Below are 18,517 nucleotides of genomic sequence, written 5' to 3' on the forward strand. Positions count from 1 at the left end.
ACAATCTCCTGATGTTGGGATGAATTATTAGACAGTTGCACCATATGAGATGATGCCAAGCTTTAAAGTTAAAACAACGCATATTTTTTTCCAGAGTATTAAGCAATTGTAGAAAAATCTGAGTTGTTTTATGTGTTCCTGAGTGGTGCAGCAGAGGTTGTGAATTTGAGCCCCAGTGATGCCATAGCCATCCATAAGTGTGCGCCCAAGAGGAAAAATGTCTAACAGCATTGTGTGATGGAAAAAATCCAGGCTAGTGGGGAAGTTGCGTATAAAAACAAGTTGGTTTTATTTATCTAGCTGAGACGCAGATCTTAAAAATCAAGAAAATTTTGACTCACCTAAGAAGTTTGAGTTGCGTATTCTCAAGTTGAGTCAATTCAAGAAAAGCCATGCAATCAGCTACTATATTATTAAGTTGAGCTGACCTCTCATTTTTAACAGTGAAAAGGAAAAAAGAACATTTGCAATTCAAACAAAGATGCTGCTGGTGTACTCAGAACAAGAGACTGACCATCTCAGGGCCCAGGCCTCAACATCACTAAATGTGTTAGGCATTATGTGCATCATTAGGATCCAAAATAAAACCAACTTCCAGGACTTCTGTGAGCTTTGTGGGTGTGGAAGAAAAAACTGAAAGAGTGAAAGTTGTGATAAAAGCAAAGGATGAACACACTGAATACTAAAAAAAGGATATTATATAGTTGTTGAAGCAGTTATGTAATTTTCTGTTTAAGAGGTTCTCTGATTTCTGCACAGTACTGTAGGTCAAATATTTAGCCATTTAGCGTATGACATAGGGTTTGATTTTCAGTGTTTACAGTTTAAGAAAAAAAAATATAAAACAGCCATTTTTGACCGATAATTTGGGTACATTTCATTCTATCACGTGCATCACAGTATCTTCCATGGTTTGATGATTAAGAGTTTGACAAACTTCTGTTAAAATTATGTCAAATCATGAATTATACCTACTCAATACTTTTATTATAATCTTTGAAAAGCCAATAAAGACATTTTACAAATAATCCTATATATAATTTACAATACCTGAAAAATTTGAATGCTGAGGTTTGCTGACTTCCCAACAAAGAGGACAAAATGCATGTGGTTTGGTATTATTCCCAAAAACTGTGGCTCAAAAATATATGGATAAATACACATAGTGTTGTTTCATGCAGAAATCTAAGTTTATTAGAAAGATTTTCAACAGCCATTTCAATGCATTATTAGTTTTTATTTGGGAGAGACTGTGGTAATGTAAAAGTACTACAAAATTCTGCAGGAGAGAAAGTGACCGTACATGAATATGTGAACAGGTTACAGAAACATTTTGTTGTATAATAAACACAATGTGGCATTCCGGAGGTCTGTAAGTCTATAAAAGAAAGTGTCTGAAGGACCGAATAACAGTTTATTGAGTTTCCCATCTGGGATTCACATGATTAGTGGTGGACGGTGGCCATTTTACAGCAAACTTAGATGGCCCAATGGATGAGTTGCCAGCATTTTCACTGAATGGTAGCTGTCATCCTGTACTGGACTTGTAAACTGTGGGTGCGGGACAAAAGTCACTGTACATTACCTCTGCACCCTATCAAATGAGCTAAAATATACAAATTTACATACAAACTTTCATCTAACAATGTGGACATTCAGCCCTGAGACAAAAATATCTTAAAATCTATATTTTTCTGTGATCTGTAAATTATAATTCTGTTTTTTTATTCTTCATTCTTGACTTATCTTATTTGTTGTATTATTTGTCAAAAATCTATCATGTAATTGGTATCCCAAGTACAATAAAACAATATATGTAGCATTTATTCTTTACCGTGATGTTATTTATATGCTATTTTTGGTGTTTGTCATGATGTAATAAATGAATATATTTCCCCATTCATATTATATGCTGCATTTTGTGGTTTGAGAGGACGTTTACAATTCCTTTTATATTCCATCCGTTTTTTTCCAGAACTCAGGAGGAAGAAAGAGAGAGAGAAAATGTTTTGTGACACAATAAGTTTGAAAAATGGCCCTGCCACTATCTTAACACCTGGATGTTGGCAGTTTCTTCTCTCCCAGTTTCTTTACCTCTGCCCTCCAACTCTAGCTTAATCTCTCATTTTTCTCTCGTTCTCTCCCTCTCCTCGTCTGGGTCTTTGCCGGTGGACCAGCTCAGTTCCAGATCTTCAAGAAGCTGTCCCATGAGCCGGTGCACACACACATACCGTCTGGTGGCACTCCGGTGCAGCTCACCCTGTTGTCGTGGCCAGACAGCACTCCTGGAAAAGAGCAGAGATAGGAGGGACAGTAAGGAGTGGTTTTCTGGTAATAGTACAATATATTATAAAATAGTGAATATAAATATAGTGTAAAATATTTAAAATGTATGTATGGTACAGACATTTAAAATATTTTATACTAAATAGGACAGGGGCTCAGCAATGGCTAACAAGCTAATGTTAACAGCTTACATTGGATTCTGCACTCTTGGATATGATAATTTATTCTCTAAATGCATCTTGTTTGAACATAAGCTGATATGCTATGCTGTGGTATGTGGCAGGTTTAGCCTCATAAAGGCTAGCAGGCTACACCTCCAAACACCATAGAACAGGTTCAATTTCAGGTTTATGTCACTCCAACCGCCTTCTCTCAATTTTGCTCTCTCAGACGTAACCTTTTATTTTCTACACATCTACACTTTCTACAGCAGAGCAGTTAGTCTAAATCAAAACTATACTCTGATGTATGATAGCTTTAGCCTGCTAACTACACTAGCATTAGCATAGCTGTCAGGAATGGCCCCTCCCAGTCCTGTCCATGTGTGCGTGTCGTGTTTTGGTCTAGTCCACGTGCTTTCTTTGTTTTGAGTCTCAGTCCAGCCCCCTTGTTGTCTGACTCTGCCCCTGATTGTTGCCACCTGTGTTTCAACCTGTGTCTTGTTATCCCTAGTTAGCCCTCATGTATTTAAGCCCTGTGTTTGCCCCTTGTTTTCGTTGGCCTTTGTTTGATGTGCTTATTGTATTGCATGTACTGTTTGTGCTGTTTGGAATTCGTTGTTTTGTTTCGTTATGTCTGTCCCTCCTGCTCTTCGTGTTGTCTACTTGAACCTGGACCATTTTGACCATGACCCTGGATTTGCCCAGAATAAATCTCGCTTTTCTCAGCGCATGCGTCCGCCTCATCGCTCCACGTTACAATAGCATATCCAAACCTCCTGTCAGTCTAACACGGAGGTATTCAAACTGTAGGATGTGAATCAATTGCAAGGGAAGAGCTAAAAATAAATATTTAAATGACTCTGTCAGCTGTTTTATGAGGCGCTTATTGCAATGTGCTGCTTTTTATTTTATTCTTTTAGCCAGTTAATACCAAACATTATACCTATACTGCAGTAGTTTGTATATTGACAAGTTGGTTTTAGTTGAGGGGGGCCCCAAATTCTCAAGAAACTGGCAAGGGGGCCTCAGGAGGAAAAAGTTAGCCCCTCAGACTGTTGTACTTCAGTTATAGAGAATCAAAACTGTTCAATGGTAAGCAGAGCAGTTAGCATGCCAGCTAAGCTAAAGCTTACCAGCTCCTCTGTCATAGTTAACATCATTGTTTAATATTTAACAATTGTTATTAGATAGAAATAGAAAGAAGACCAAAGAAGGTGAGAGTGTTCAGACAAGAATGCACAGTTTTGTTGAAAGCTACGCTGGAGGAACAAGTGACATCAACTTTGTGACATCAGCTGGTCTTGTATGACTGGAAATAACTGTCCAGTGGCTTTACTAAGACGGCCGTCAATTGAACAGATGTTGCTTTACCCCCACCATTTTACAGTAAAAAGCAGACACTCTGGTGTATCTGTAGACGCTTGTAGACAACTATTCATAGAGTCTTCTTTTTCCAGGCATATTGTGTGTCCACACAACCAACATTAATTTATTCCAGGTTAATCCAGGTTCAGGTTAAACTAGACTGGGGAACCAGCCCCAAATGTTAAGGTTAGATTTCATTTCCTCGCCTTTCTCTATGTTTTCAATCACTTGTACTCCTTCCCCATTGTCTCTGGGTATATACGCTCGGTACATATTACACAGTTCAGCGTAAATGTAAATTCTGAAATATGTAAGTGTGCACTTAAGCAAAACACAAATCACGAATAGGAACTGGCCGTCTGACCACCTCACCTCATTGACTCTCGCCACTTACCAACTTTCTCTCCCTTGAGGGAATCCCAGATGTTGCAGTTGAAGTTGTCATAGCCGGCGAAGACGAGGCGGCCAGACATGGACAGGGCCAGCGATGTCACACCACTATTGAGCTGGGCGTCTTGGTAGCAGAGCACTTCCTGGTCAGAGCGGATGTCAAACATCTTGCAGGTGCAGTCGTCTGAGCCAGTGACGAAAGCGTTTCCAGTGGGGAAGTACTAAAGATAAAAGAAAGAAAAAGTCACTGTGCCATTCAAGATGACTCATGATAGCTCATGCAAAGGGAACACTGTTACAGTACTTTTGTAGGGATTATGCCGGGACTTCTGGTGATTCTCTTTCTGGAGTCTTTGCGACTCACAAGCCATCAGTTTATAGATTGTTGTTTTGAACTCCAGCCAGTGAAAAATGTAACCATAACTACATTTACAATGGTGCTGCAGTACCAGTACTCACTAGAGTGAGATTTTGTGGTTTAAGGACTAGTAAAACCTTTTTCTGTTGACGTATCTTTAATTGAAAGGTACTTTTGCAACACTACACCTGCTTTGGGATGGATTTTTGTTTTCTGATTTTTTTTAGCTGGGGAATTCTGAAGTAAGACAGCTAAGATAGTTTTAGATAGCTAAAGCTACTGCTTGTAGCATCACATATCTTAGCCATGTAACAGCCATTTAACTTTGGTAACTGTATTCAAACCATCATAATACTGGAGAATATGGATTACTTGAATGACAGTAGGTGAGGAGAACAAGGTAAAAGCCAAGTAAGTAAAGCAGTTTCCTGGCTATCTAGATACCTTTTTGTACTGTAGATAGACTTAGTGTGATAACTGTGGTAAGAGTTACACTAATACTGGCTTTGTTGTTTATTATTTATTAGCCTATAGATCTAGATAGGGATACCCAGTGGTCAAGCTAATTAAGATAAGGGTTATCTGGGTTAGTTATGTACTATCCTCAAAGCAATATTATTAACATTGTTTTGGAAATACTTCTTTATCCAGTTTTGAGTCTCCACACTCACACATATGGCATTGACGTCACTGGTATGTCCTTGGAAGGTCTGCTTGCACTGGCCGTCCCTGATGTCCCACAACTTGGCCAGAGAGTCACAGGCCCCAGATATGAATGTATTCATGTCAGGGGACAGAGCTAGACACATACAGTCACCCACATGGTTCAGGAAGACTGTCTTCTGCTTCCCAGACTCTATATCCCACAGAGCACTGGGATGGAATGGAGAGAATGAAAAGATGTAGATCAGTAACAGAGCCTTAATGTGTTTATTAGCTACAGTATTTAGAAATCATGTAAGCTAACAGTTTACCACTTAAGTCATGTATTGTATGGAAACACAGATAAAGTATACCTTTTTGTATTAAAAAAAATTATATTAAAGCCTCACAATGCCCTACAATGTTAGAAATAAAGGTTCTGTGCAGGGACATTTTTCATTCATCAAGCTACAAACAATGTAAATGTTCCCTTCAAGGTAGAACAGTGGTTTTAAGGTCCAACTGTGTACCTTAAATATGTTTTTCCCAGTAGTAAAGTACAGATTTGTACCTTTTCAATACCCAATGTTTTTAAAAAGAACAGTGGAATAAAAAGCCTGGAGATGAGATGTGGTGCGTTTCTACTATTTTGTCTGAAAATGTAAGTTGTAAATAACATTTTAAATGACACTTTATTATGCTGTAGAGAAATGCACTTGAATTTATGCACTACTTAACATTCTGAATCATATGAAAACATATTTAACTGACATCAACTAAAGATTTTTTTTTAAAGCACTGACTTTTAAAATATGCTTTAGCACATTTTAGTTGCAATGTAGTTGCAGCATAACTTTAACTAACTAGCAGTCAAATATGGGTTTAGATACACCAAGGAGTACATATTTAAAACATGTTTCAAGTGTAGAATTTGTGTCTTAACAATTGCTTAAGTGAACTTAATTGCGACCTATGTTCGTCCACTTTAGAAAAGCTATTGTGGGCATAGAAGATATATTTAAATTTAAATTTTGATTAGTTATTCCTGGCAATCAACTGAAGTGCATACTTTATTAGAAGTACTCTTATTTGCAAATATTATATTTGGTTAAGTAATATAAGTATATAGGTTTATTTGGTTATATTGACATTTTATTTAAAATGCATTTGAATGTGTATACCTACAGTATAGCTTTAATAAGTAGCATTAAAACGTATCAGTACATGCAATAGTATTATATATACCCAGTGTGATAACAGTTATGTGTACAAATTATACATTTTAGTCTATATACACTATATTGCCAAAAGTATTCGCTCATCTGTCTTCACACACATATGAACTTGAGTGACATCCTATTCTTAATCCATAGGGTTTAATATGATGTCGACCACCCTTTGCCGCTTCAACTCTTCTGGGAAGGCTTTGCACAAGGGTTAGGAGTGTGTTTATGGGAATTTTTGACCATTCTTCCAGAAGCGCATTTGTGAGGTCAGACACTAATGTTGGACGAGAAGGCCTGGCTCATAGTCTCCGCTCTAATTCATCCCAAAGGTGTTTTATCAGGTTATCAGGACTATCAGGTTGTGCAGACCAGTCAAGTTCTTCCACACCAAACTCACTCATCCATGTCTTTATGGACCTGCTTTGTGCACTGGTGCGCAGTCATGTTGGAACAGGAAGGGGCCGTCCCCGAACTGTACCCACAAAGTTGGGAGCATGAAATTGTCCAAAATCTCTTGGTGCTGAAGCACTTCGACTTCCTTTCACTGGAACTAAGGGACCGAGCCCAACCCCTGAAAAACAACCCCACACCATAATCCCCCCTCCACCAAACTTTACACTTGGCACAATGCAGTCAGACAAGTACTGTTCTCCTGGCAACCACCAAACCCATCATCGGATTGTCAGATGGAAAAGCATAATTTGTCACTCCAGAGAACACGTCTCCACCGCTCTAGAGTCCAGTCGCAGCGCTTTACACCACTGCATTCCACGCTTTGCATTGCACTTGGTGATATAAGGTTTGGATGCAGCTGCTTAGCCATGGAAACCCATTCCATGAAGCTCTCTATAATGTTCTTGAGCTAATCTGAAGGTCACATGAAGTTTGGAGGTCTGTACTGATTGACTCTGCAAAAGTTGCCGACCTCTGCGCACTATGGCCTCAGCATCCGCTGACCCGGCTCTGTCATTTTATGTGGCCTACTACTTTGTGGCTGAGTTGCTGTCATTCCCAACTGCTTCCACTTCATACAACTGACAGTCGACTGTGGAATATTTAGTAGTGAGGAAATTTCACACCTGGACTTGTTAAACAGGTGGCGTCCGATCACGTTACCACGCTGGAATTCACTGAGCTCCTGAGAGCGACCCATTCTTTCACTAATGTTAGTAGAAGCAGTCTGCAGGCCTAGGGGCTTGGTTTTATACACCTGTGACCATAGAAGTGATTGGAACACCTGAATTCAAAGATTTGGATGGGTGACTGAATACTTTTGGCAATATAGTGTAAGTGCAAGTTAAGTTGTTTAAGGAAAGTATTAAAAAGCAAACCTAAATGCATTTAATGTATATGATATCATACCATGCCCATTAAATATATACACATACACATTGTCAAATCATACACAGTAAATACACATTATGACATTATCTGTCATAAATTGTTACAAAATAACACATTTAATGTGTATTAAAGTATGTTTAATGCTAAAGTATGTACCTTTCATATTAAATACACTTTTAAAAAGTACTTAAATGCATTTTTTTTCACAAGGGTGCACTTATCAAATTCATGATGAGGACTGCATAAAGACAACATTAAAAGTACCTTCACTATCATAAAATGGGGGGAATTACATGCTTGTTAGAACAATTATTTTACAGTTAATGCAATTAAGCTGTGTGCTGAATGTGTTACTTGTAATAACGCTTACCAGGTGGTATCACCAGATGAAGTGATAATTTCATCGTCACTAAGGAAGCGAGCGCAGGACAGGTAACCTGTATAAGCAATTTTACAACATTGATATCAGATAAGTGATATGCATTTCACTGTACCCTTTTAAGCATTGCTAAATACTATCCAGTAAAAACCATGAAGAACATTTCTTCGCTGCATTTAGATATAGCCCAACTGACTATGATGGCAGAAGAGAAGGAGAAGACTTGGGGAAAGACCTGTACTATACCTGAGTGCGCGTCCAGTTCTTTCACAATCTTGACAATGGGTGTCTTCAAGTTGTAGACAGTGCAAATGTTGTCAAGACCACCACTGGCCACGAGGTTTCCAGAGGGAGCATATCCACAGGTCATCACCCATGAGGACTTGAGGGGAACTGCGTTAACCTGGAAAGAAGGAGGAAGCGTATGTGGCTTTTCTTGTGTTTGGGTTAACTCAAACTTGCAAATTGTTTAGAAAATCCATTATAAAAATATTTCACATAGAGTCACTGCAAAAGCTTGGGCACACCTGGTTAAAAGACATGTTTTGTTGATTTTCTAAAGGAAAATAAGTCAACACATCCTCTAGAGCAGGGGTGTCCAATCTTATCCACAGAGACCAGTGTGGCTACAGGTTTTCACTCCAACAAAGCAGGAGATCGCTTGATTAAATGTTTGAAGACTGAAACCAACTGCTTAAACAAGCGGAAACAGGTGTGCTCCAGCTTGTTTTGAGTCATTTGTGGATAAGATTGGACACCCCTGCTCTGGAGGATGTGTTGACTTATTTTCCTTTAGAAAATCAACAAAACATGTCTTTTAACCAGGTGTGCCCAAGCTTTTGCATATGACTGTACATTAAATATTTCCCTGCTCTAGAGAGAACACTGTAATGCATAACTACTGTTTATTTGGTGAAGTGAAGTTATTTGGTGGCAGATTTTATATTTTATGTATTTCCAATCTGTTAAACTCAGCAAATAAACAGAAATGGCTATAAATTCAACAATACATGTAATTCGACCAGGGGTGTCCAATGTTGGCATGAGACTGTATGTGGCCATAGGCCTCAGGCTTAAAAAGATATTTGACAGGGTTTTGCTGTCATTGAAATTCAAAAGCTGGTTAAAGTGCATGTTAGCACTTTTTGAGAGCACATTTTTAGACAAGCACAGTTACCTGAAGAAAATGTACTACTAATGCAACACAAAAAAATGTCCCTCCTACTGCAACTGGAATAAAAAAGCTAAGAGATGATAGTAAAGCTCTTGTTTAGGTGTTTAGTTATCAACTCTGACTCACTAAGCTAAACTGCTGGAGTTGGGCACTTTCTGCACGTCACTTCACCTGCTGTGTCTATAATCTGCACAAAAGCTAATTAAACAATAGGTTACAGAACAGCTTGTAATCTATCGGACAACAGATAAGAGGTGAACTCAGGTGAGCACAGGTGCGTGCTGACTGCCATAAAAGACTGTGGTCAATCATCTGGGGTGATATACACAACAGTTATGTGCAATCAACTTTTCACAACTGAACTGTAAGCAACATCAACTGAGGAAATATTTCCCTCAGTCTCACCTTGTTTCCAGAGTGGGTATCCCATATAAGGAGTTTGCCATCCTGTGAGGCACTGACCATTAGCCTGACAACAAGAGAAGGAAGAAAAGTATGAGTAAATTCTCAATGTGATTAAACAAGAATAAAATCTCCTTGTTCTCCACAAATTCCACAAAGTCTGTGGCTATTTTGGGACACTGAGCCAGATAATTGATCCAACTAATCATTAAAGGGGATTCAAGATGACCACAAGATGGAGCAGAGTGCAGCAAAGAAAATCCTAACTGGACTAGGGAAGATTATAGCTTAGCTGCATGGGGGGGTCACATACAAAGCTTGTAAATGTCTGTGCGGCTGACTTAACATGCTACATCGCCAGCACACAAATGGGTGGAGGTCCAGTTTTGAGATTCTGTCATTCTGTCTGCAGTATGCAGGACATACTGTTAAAGTGGGTGGGTTACAATCAATATATGAGAGTGAGATATCATATAACATGTATCATCTCTTCTTCCATAAACAGAGCATTTATGGAAAGCTGAGGCCTAATTCAGTCCATAAGAATGTACATGACTCCCTAGTGTCTATAAAAGCAGTGACATAAGATTGTCTCTGAGAATTTACAGCCAGTACAGCCAGTCAAAAAGTTTTAGGCACCTGAGAAAATTATATTTAAAACGCTATTTATCTGAGTCAGTCAGAGTTTACTAACAACATTAAATGGCCCATATCTTTATCCATTTTCCTGCTTTAATACGATTTTATGTATTTTTACATAAATGTTTTACAACCTCTGTTTATTCTTAAAGTCAACCTGTTTTCGTTACAGTGTCTTTAAGACTAACGTATGTAAACAAGCTCAGTTCTGATAGGCCGTTCTTGAATGTGCTTTATTCAAAAGAAAGAATCGCTCCTTTATAATAGTATAATGGTTGGAGCTAGACTGCTGTAGGATGAAATGGCAGATATATGCAAATGTGATGGTTTTTGTGACATCACAAAAATAATGAATTCAAAGCAGGCTGTTCTTGCAACTTGGTTTCCATTTATGCTCTGTTTGGACGGGCAAAGAAGCAGTATGATTTGAAACTTTGACGATATTTGCATATTACAATTAACTTCTTCATTTCAAAAAAGGAGGAAAATTAAGTTTTCCATTATATGGGCCCTTTAATATGAAGAGCAGTGATTTTATATGTGTCCCGTGTTCACTCATTTCCAAACCTCTCGTTGAAGTCGATTATTTTTAGTTATAATCCAATACTTTCTTTGTTTAACAATACTTCAAGAAATGAAATTGGTTGTGCTGGTGATGGAATTTAACAAATCTAAGCGATGGCTGGGGGCGTAGAGGATCAGAAGGTAACTTTTGCTCTTTTAGCTAGATATATCTCAACTAGTTTTTTTTTTTTGAAAAATCATGTTATTTTTTACTGTATTTATGTTTATTCACATTACTTCTGATGTCATATAGAGCTGTTTTGCTTACTGCTGAGAAAAATGGTTTTAAACAATTTAAATGCATAAGACTTTTGCACAGTACTGTACAGTGCATGCTAATTAGCAGTAAGATGTGAGACAGAAGGTTACCAGTTACTTCTGCATCATACTCTTAACCGCCTTAAACCTCTTAAACCATCACTTTGTGGCTGCCAATGCATTTATTGTCCTTGTTGGGACAAAATCTCCCGTTTTTAATGAAAAGTAAGGCTTATTACAAGTAATTTTGGACCATGTCTTTTTGTCTAAATTTCTCATGAAATTTTCACACCATGTAATTTCCAAATTATGTAAAAAATAAATAAATAAACAAGACAAAAACGCAGGTGCAAGCTTTTGTTCAGACAGTAACGACACGTTAGTCAATGAACAACAGTCTCACTTGCTATCTGTGGCCCAGTGCAGGGCATAGATTTTGGCCAAGTGACCCTTCAGTGTCCTCCTGGTCTTCAGCTGTATGGTGGGTGCAGGGGCCACTCCAGAGGCAGCGCCTGCCAAGTCTGTGTCATGGGCTGCCTTGCGGGCCGCCTAGTGGACGAAGCATGAATTACAGTTGATGTCCATAGAGAACTGTAACAGGAACTAAATATGGAACACATAGATTGTTAACTGGTGAAAATTCTCTATTTGCTTTTCTTGCTATCTAGCATCCAGTTATGAGACTTCATTTACTTCGTAGTCTTGAATTCTCAATATTAGCCCCTTAAACTCTTGTGAGCCCACACACAGAAATGGACACTCATTAAGCATCCTTTCAGACCCATATGTAACACCAGGGGGAGTGTCTGTAAGTTATTTGTTTATAACCATAACCATAGTGTAGAAATCTACACAAAATGCTGGTGTTATATACAAAGAGTATAGCCCACTACCAAGGTGGGTTGTAATTGTAGGTGGGATAGATCTAACAGTAATAGACACAATAATTTATTCAGCTATATTTGTCAATTTTTTGCTTGAACTGCATAGAAGACAATCCAGGAATACAGTGAAATACATCCTTAGATTAAAGAGTAGACCTATTGTATTTGTGGTCAGTAATGTATACTTTCTGTGTTACAGCCCTCCCCCTCCTGCTCATTCATGCCAATGACTTACATCATCATTTAGAATATGTAACGTCCACTAACATGAGTGCTAACCAAGACATAATCCAGAGGTGACATTTTATCTTATTAGCTTAGAACCATTTTGTGTTACGTAAATACATCAAGTGTTTCACACAAAGTCATCCAACTTCTCTCGTTAACTCAGGAAGGAGATGGGGAGTTTGCAAAAGTGATAGGAATCAGCAGCAGCTTATTTCTGACTGGTGAAACAGGGAGTGTTCCAGTCAACTCTTAGTAACCCTCTCTGGTCTCCCCTACCAGGCTTTGTGGCAAAAAGTGCTCTGTGCTCTTTTATCAGAATTGTGATGAAGTCCTACCTCAATCTGTGTCTTCAGGGTCTCAGCCTCCTTTTTCATCTTCTCCATTTCACCCATGGTAGTGGTTGGTGAGGGTGGTTAGCTACTGATGGAAATCAAGGGAGGCAAGCAGCACCTGGCCAACAATGAAAAACACAGACAAGAACAAATGTAAACTTTCAATTCATACCAAACAGAAGCAGAAACGAAAAGGATGGCATAGTTCTCCAGTGAAAAACAAAAATCTGATGCTCACTGGCACAGGACGAATCATGTTCTTCTTAGCATACTAATAGGACCTAGAATGACTGTAATTATTTAATGTTAAAGGTTAGGCCTTGCAATGGGGATGCTGGTCGTAGATGATTTACTTCAACTGAACATCAACATACAGTCTTAGGCAAAGGTTTGATCACCCCTGGCCAAATCACGTGTTTTGCTGATTTCCTAAGTGGAAAATAAAGCCCTCTACAGAGAACTTAAATATGAATAATTTATTTTTAATTTTATGTCTATTTTTTGTTCCAATATGTTAAATTAGTGTAAATGTGCACTAATAGTGTGCAGTGTAGAGAATGTGTGCTTTTTAAAAAAAAAAAAAAAAATCTATTAAGCTGTCCAGGTGCCAACACTTCTACATATATAAATGTTAAAAGTTTAATTACTGTCAGCTTTACTCAATCATTTAAAAAAATTACAGGAAATGCATTTGAGTTTAAGAGAATATTTGAGTGACTGTCTTAACTAAATATGTTTTGAAGGAACAATGATCAAAAACAGTCATGAATACATTGTAGAGTTTGGACTGGCTTGGCTATGTAAGAGACTCTGCAAATGCAAATGGCCAATCCCTGCAATACCTAAAACAAGGCTGAGTAGTAAAGGGCTGGATGAAAGAGCAGATGAAAGAAACAGGGGGTTAGGAGAAAGGCCTAAGCCCCACCAGGAGCTTTCGAATCAAATCTTCTGTCATCCGATTACCAACTGCTCTTTACCACTGAACAGAGATTGAAGGTATTTGTAAGGGGAAGACGGGAAGAAGGATGGGTCACAATGTGATCATGATGAGTATCTTAAATTTGCTTTTGTAACAAGAACATAATGCTTGCAAAGGCATTCATCTCCAAGTAAATCCAAAATCTGAGAAAATCCATAGCGTGCAAAGTGATAAGATAATCCACAGGTGACCAGTGCACTATGGTAAAGTGTGGTGAATTAAACAAACCTCTCTTTTGTAGAACATTTCATAGTCTGCACATACTGAAGACTGAGTTTTCCAAGTTCTGCATTGGTGGTTTTGTGAAGTTGACTCAAGGAGGAAAATGCCTGAAGATGCCAAAGATCTCACAAGGCCTTCAGCTGATAACCACTATCCACGATAACCCAGGTGGCTCTGTGAAAGCCTACATGATGATGCCCCAAAACTCCTTAAAAGTCACTCACCTTTTGTTAAAAGACTAAACACCTCTTCCTGTGTCTTTTATTCCTCTATGGCTCAGTCCGTTTTTGCAGCTCCACTTTTTTCAATCCAAAGCACAGTCCTCCTGTCTCTCTCTTGCTCTCATGTGTTCCACCAAGAGACTGGCTGCAACTTACCTGTGAAAAACTCTCTTTCTCTCCAGCTTCCTCCAGAGAGGAACAGATGAGGATTGGAGGGGATGAAGGAGATCAGGGATGAAGGGATAAGCCTAAAGATGGAAACATGGAGAGAGAGAAGAGAGCAAGAGAAAAGGGGAGCGAGAGAGAGAGAGAGAGGAGAGAGAAAGAGAGAGAGAGAGAGAGAGAGAGAGAGAGAGAGGAGAGAGAGAGAGAGAGAGAGAGAGAGAGAGAGAGAGAGAGAGAGAGTGAAGGTAGAGGAGGGGTGGCTGAGAGCAGGGCAGAGAGAGCAGGTAAACCGATTGGTATAGGAAGTCAGGTTATGGGGTCAAATGGCAAGAGTGAGTGCAGACAGCAAAGGACAAAGAGAACAACTTATGAGGCTTGCGATGAAGGAAAAAATGATTAGGAAGATGATGGTGATGAGAAGGTTCCTCTGTAAGAAGGAACAGCTGAGAAGATCCTGTCTAAAATTAGGTGTGGTCTAGACGCAGGGTGCTGTGTTTTGGAGTACGGGTTATATGGGGTTCAATGTGAGATTTCAAGACTACAAGCATTTGAAGTAAATTTGCTACAGCATTAGCTGAACCAAGAAGTATGAGCACCACTGCTACCACAAGCATAACACTAGTGTGGTATGCTATTGGGTAGGTGGGAGGAGCATTGTAATTTGGCACTGAGGTGGAGGGGGCTGCATTAGTTTGTTGGACCTAATGGGTTGATCTCACTTAATCAGGATGTAATTGGATATCCGGGGAAACGGCAATCCCGTTAAGGAATTAGAGCAGGTGAATCCGAGCGTGCGTCACCAGTGACACGGAGTCAAAGAGAGGGAGGAAGGAGAGAAAATTGTTGACAAATGTGAAGAGAGGGTTTGGTGGACCTGTCCCATTTGACTGTTGGCTTCAAAGCTATTGCTTTGGGATGGAATCTGACCTGCAGCTCAAATGGGAGATTCTACAGATCTCAGGGTAGAGACAGAAAAGCTAGTACTAGGATGCATTAGGGTACATGTTGAAGGTGCCAGAATGACTTTTTTCAACCCACCCAGATGCCTTGGTGGTGGGATCAAACAGCTATATTAATTCTGAGCAGCATTCATCACACCCATTCTCCCCCAGATGGTCTAAACCCAAAATATCTTCACTGATAATATCTTCACTTCATTGGATGTAGTCTGTCAACGCTTCCTGGACATCTACAACAGCAGGATAATGAAGTGCACTGGGTAAATTACAGCTGACCCATCTCATCTCATCTACAGCTGACCCTCTTCCAACTACTCCCCTCTGCTAGAATATTCAGGGCCATCAAAGCATAACCAGATACAAGCACACATGCTAGCAGAGGTGCAGAGCTCATTAACGAGAGTGGACACCTTGCTTTTTAATACTAAACCGAAACAAACAAACCTCCTTACAGTATTAAAGTATAACTCCTTCTGTAACTTAATTATTTGCACAGTGGTGCAAATGTTAAACTCTTATAAATGTTCATATCTTCCTGCAATATACTGTATATAATAACTATATTATATTTTATGTCCCCTCAAACCAGCATTTGTATAGACATTTATGATCTAGTTACATATTTGTAATCAGGCTGTGCTCGTCTGGTCTGTTGTAACAGACTTGGTGAAACAAAGTGATTTACGAGTTTAGGTTTTTTTGCATTTGTCGTCTTTCGTCAGAATAGAATTATAATAAAGATAATGTAAAATCAAGCTCCTACCCACAATCTTGTTCTAAAATGTTAAGAGGAGTAATGGAAGAAGAATGAAAGCATCATACAGACTCTTCTCTAGATGAGCAGGCAGGTCTATTTGGGCCAAAGATAATTATTTCTAATACTGTCTAAGATTGCTTTATTAACTTGTATGGAAACTACTGCCAGAAATATTAAACTGTCAGACCACCCACTAGTCCTCTCTTAGAATCGTAGGTGGCAGATCAGACATAACCTATGGTTGCCTCGAAATTTGGTCTGGCACATTCACTTAATGTTCTTAGCTGACAAAGACTGTCTGATAATCACGGAAAACAGAAATCAAGTTACTTGTTAAAAGAAATGAATTGTCTTTTCAGCACAGCCAAGTGAACAAACCAAGCCAGATTTAAAGAAAACCATTAGCTACATAACTAGCTAGCGGAATTTACTTAGCAAAGTCAACCTGAAATCAAAACTGACTGACTGTTAGTCCATGTCCCTGGTTATATTAACGATAATTCATATTAACATTTAAAAGATAGAATTCTATCTTTTCTATCCACCGCAGCTATTACTGAGTGAAATGCTCAACTAGCTCAGAGACCCTTCCTGATACCGTTTCACAGGTAAATATGTCAAGGTATGGAAGAAAAGTGCATTATGACTTCTGATATATATTGCCTAGGAAATGAGACGGCTTGCAGCTACGAGGTGAATTTTAATATTTCAGTTTTAATGTTTCCTGGTAGCATTTCTCTAGCATGTCTGACTGTTAGATGTTAGGCTTATGAAGAGGCTCAGTTCTGTCATTGAGGCAACACTGACTACAAACAGCTAACCCACAAATCCTGCCTTTTTTCTCCCATCACTCTCCCTGAACTGTCATATCCACTCCATGGCCTCTGAATCTGATCTGTAGTGTAAACAAGCCAGCTTGAGTAACTTAATCTTCTCAGGCACTGCGCTCAGACTCCTGCCAGTCTACTGCATCATCAAATCAGGACCTTCATTTGGAACACCTACTAAATAGAATTAGAAGCGCTGCTGTGGAGCAAGTGCTTTTTGGTGGGGGTTGGTTTCAGCTAGAACATGCACACTGAAGAACGAGATTCTTCTATAGAATGTTTATTCATGGTTTTTAATAGAACTATTACCTTACTTTTTTTAAGGTAAAATGAAGTTTGGCATATGACCACAAAAAGCCATTGTTCTGCAGCTAAGAAGACGTTCATTCCTTCCATTGTTATTTTATCTATTATATTTAAGGATGATCATAAACCAGTCAGAGGTCAGCCTATATGGGGCACCTCAGTGAATTATTCCTCTGCTCTCAGTCTAAAGTCGTCAGGTTATCGGGTGCACACCTACGCTCGTTACATGTTTTAATCAGATTTTTATAGATTTACTTTGCAGATGTAGATATACTGTTATTAACTTTACAGTTACAGTCAGCCCACCTGTTATATAATCTATCATCTCCCTTTTAGCCAATGGAATCAATGGAAAAAGACCACCACTGAGACCACCACAGACCAGATCTTACAGTGGTACTTATTTTATTCACAGCAGTGACACTAACGTGGTGGTGGCTTTTTCGTGTGCATAGGAGTGTATCACACATAGCAGTGCTGCTGGAATTTTTACACACTGTGTGGACTTTCTGGCCACTTTATTACAAACACAAACCTTGCTGGTACACCTTGTAGGTCTTCAGTTAGTGTTTTTTTGCACCATTTGTGTCAGTCATCCTTTAACCCTTCATCAGTGGTTAGTTTTTTTGACCATTGGAGCACTGTTGGCTGGACAAGTTATACTGGTGGGCCCTTCTCAACCTAGCACTGACACTCAATGGTTTAAAGATTCCAGTAACACTGGTGTACCTCATACACTCATACCAGCATCATTCACACTACAAAGTCAGTGCAATGTCTGTGCTGGCAATGATCCACCACCAAAGCAGTATCTGGTCAGTGGTGGTCCCGTGGTAGTCCCTTTCCACTGACAGACAAGGTCGAAGGTGGTTGATAAATTGTGTAGCAACTGATCTACAGTCAGTAAGTGTAAACCTACAGTATGCAAATGTCTGTGCGCTACTGACAGTTTAAATGACATGCTAATTTGATCTGAGTGAAAATAAATGAAAGTATTTCTGAATATACTTCTTCACATTTACTGCACAATTACTGTTTATTTGCTAAGTTTGATTGAGTAAAATATGCAGCTTATGCCACATTTTATGTTATTTTTTCAACACACAGCAAAAAATAAACTACATTAATAAATAAAACTGTGCACTAAAATTGATTTATTTTTCCTGTAAAGGACGAGTAATTTTCACTTATAAAATCAACAGAATATGTTATTTTATTGGGGACATTCCAACTTTTGCATATGTCTGTATGTGGTTGGTCAAAGGGGCAATAAGTGTAGCTGTCAGTTTATTAGTGTAGTGGATCTAATAAACTGGCACTCAGTGCATCTCTCTTTAATCCAAACTAACTAGCTCTGACAGAAACAGGCTAGTGCTCTTCCTGGTGACTTCTGTGATAACCCAACGAATAGGAGTATGGGAAATGGGAGCACGCTTAGGAAAGGACATA

The 18,517-nt window shown here is 38.9% G+C and overlaps 1 protein-coding gene across 2 annotated transcripts; it reads right to left on the minus strand.

Annotated features, from left to right (window-relative positions):
- Positions 1-1,216: 1,216 nt before the first annotated feature.
- gnb3b (guanine nucleotide binding protein (G protein), beta polypeptide 3b) lies at positions 1,217-14,296 on the minus strand. 2 transcript variants are annotated; one of them, XM_017708521.2, is made up of 9 exons: positions 14,211-14,296; positions 12,636-12,750; positions 11,592-11,737; positions 9,731-9,794; positions 8,398-8,554; positions 8,143-8,209; positions 5,232-5,433; positions 4,207-4,423; positions 1,217-2,285 (listed from the first exon to the last, which is right to left on the minus strand). In XM_017708521.2, exons 2-9 carry the CDS (start codon positions 12,690-12,692, stop codon positions 2,179-2,181), a joined length of 1,017 nt encoding a protein of 338 aa, XP_017564010.1. In that variant the 5' UTR covers positions 12,693-12,750; positions 14,211-14,296; the 3' UTR covers positions 1,217-2,178. The 2 variants fall into 2 exon arrangements, with proteins under 2 accessions (XP_017564010.1, XP_017564009.1); XM_017708520.2 differs by lacking the exon at positions 14,211-14,296 and adding an exon at positions 14,058-14,204.
- Between the last annotated feature and the right edge of the window lie 4,221 nt (positions 14,297-18,517).

The sequence above is a fragment of the Pygocentrus nattereri genome, chromosome 1 (genome assembly GCF_015220715.1).
Source record: "Pygocentrus nattereri isolate fPygNat1 chromosome 1, fPygNat1.pri, whole genome shotgun sequence".
NCBI lineage: Eukaryota > Metazoa > Chordata > Actinopteri > Characiformes > Serrasalmidae > Pygocentrus > Pygocentrus nattereri.

What these genes read in the sequence shown, in the direction of transcription:
- gnb3b (XM_017708521.2), bottom strand. Translation starts at nt 12,692, where the DNA reads ATGGGTGAAATGGAGAAGATGAAAAAGGAGGCTGAGACCCTGAAGACA. An exon ending in CCCTGAAGACACAGATTGAG is followed by an intron (nt 11,738 to 12,635) that starts GTAGGACTTCAT and finishes TTCGTCCACTAG; the next exon opens with GCGGCCCGCAAGGCAGCCCA. An exon ending in AGAACTGGACGCGCACTCAG is followed by an intron (nt 8,210 to 8,397) that starts GTATAGTACAGG and finishes TTGCTTATACAG; the next exon opens with GTTACCTGTCCTGCGCTCGC.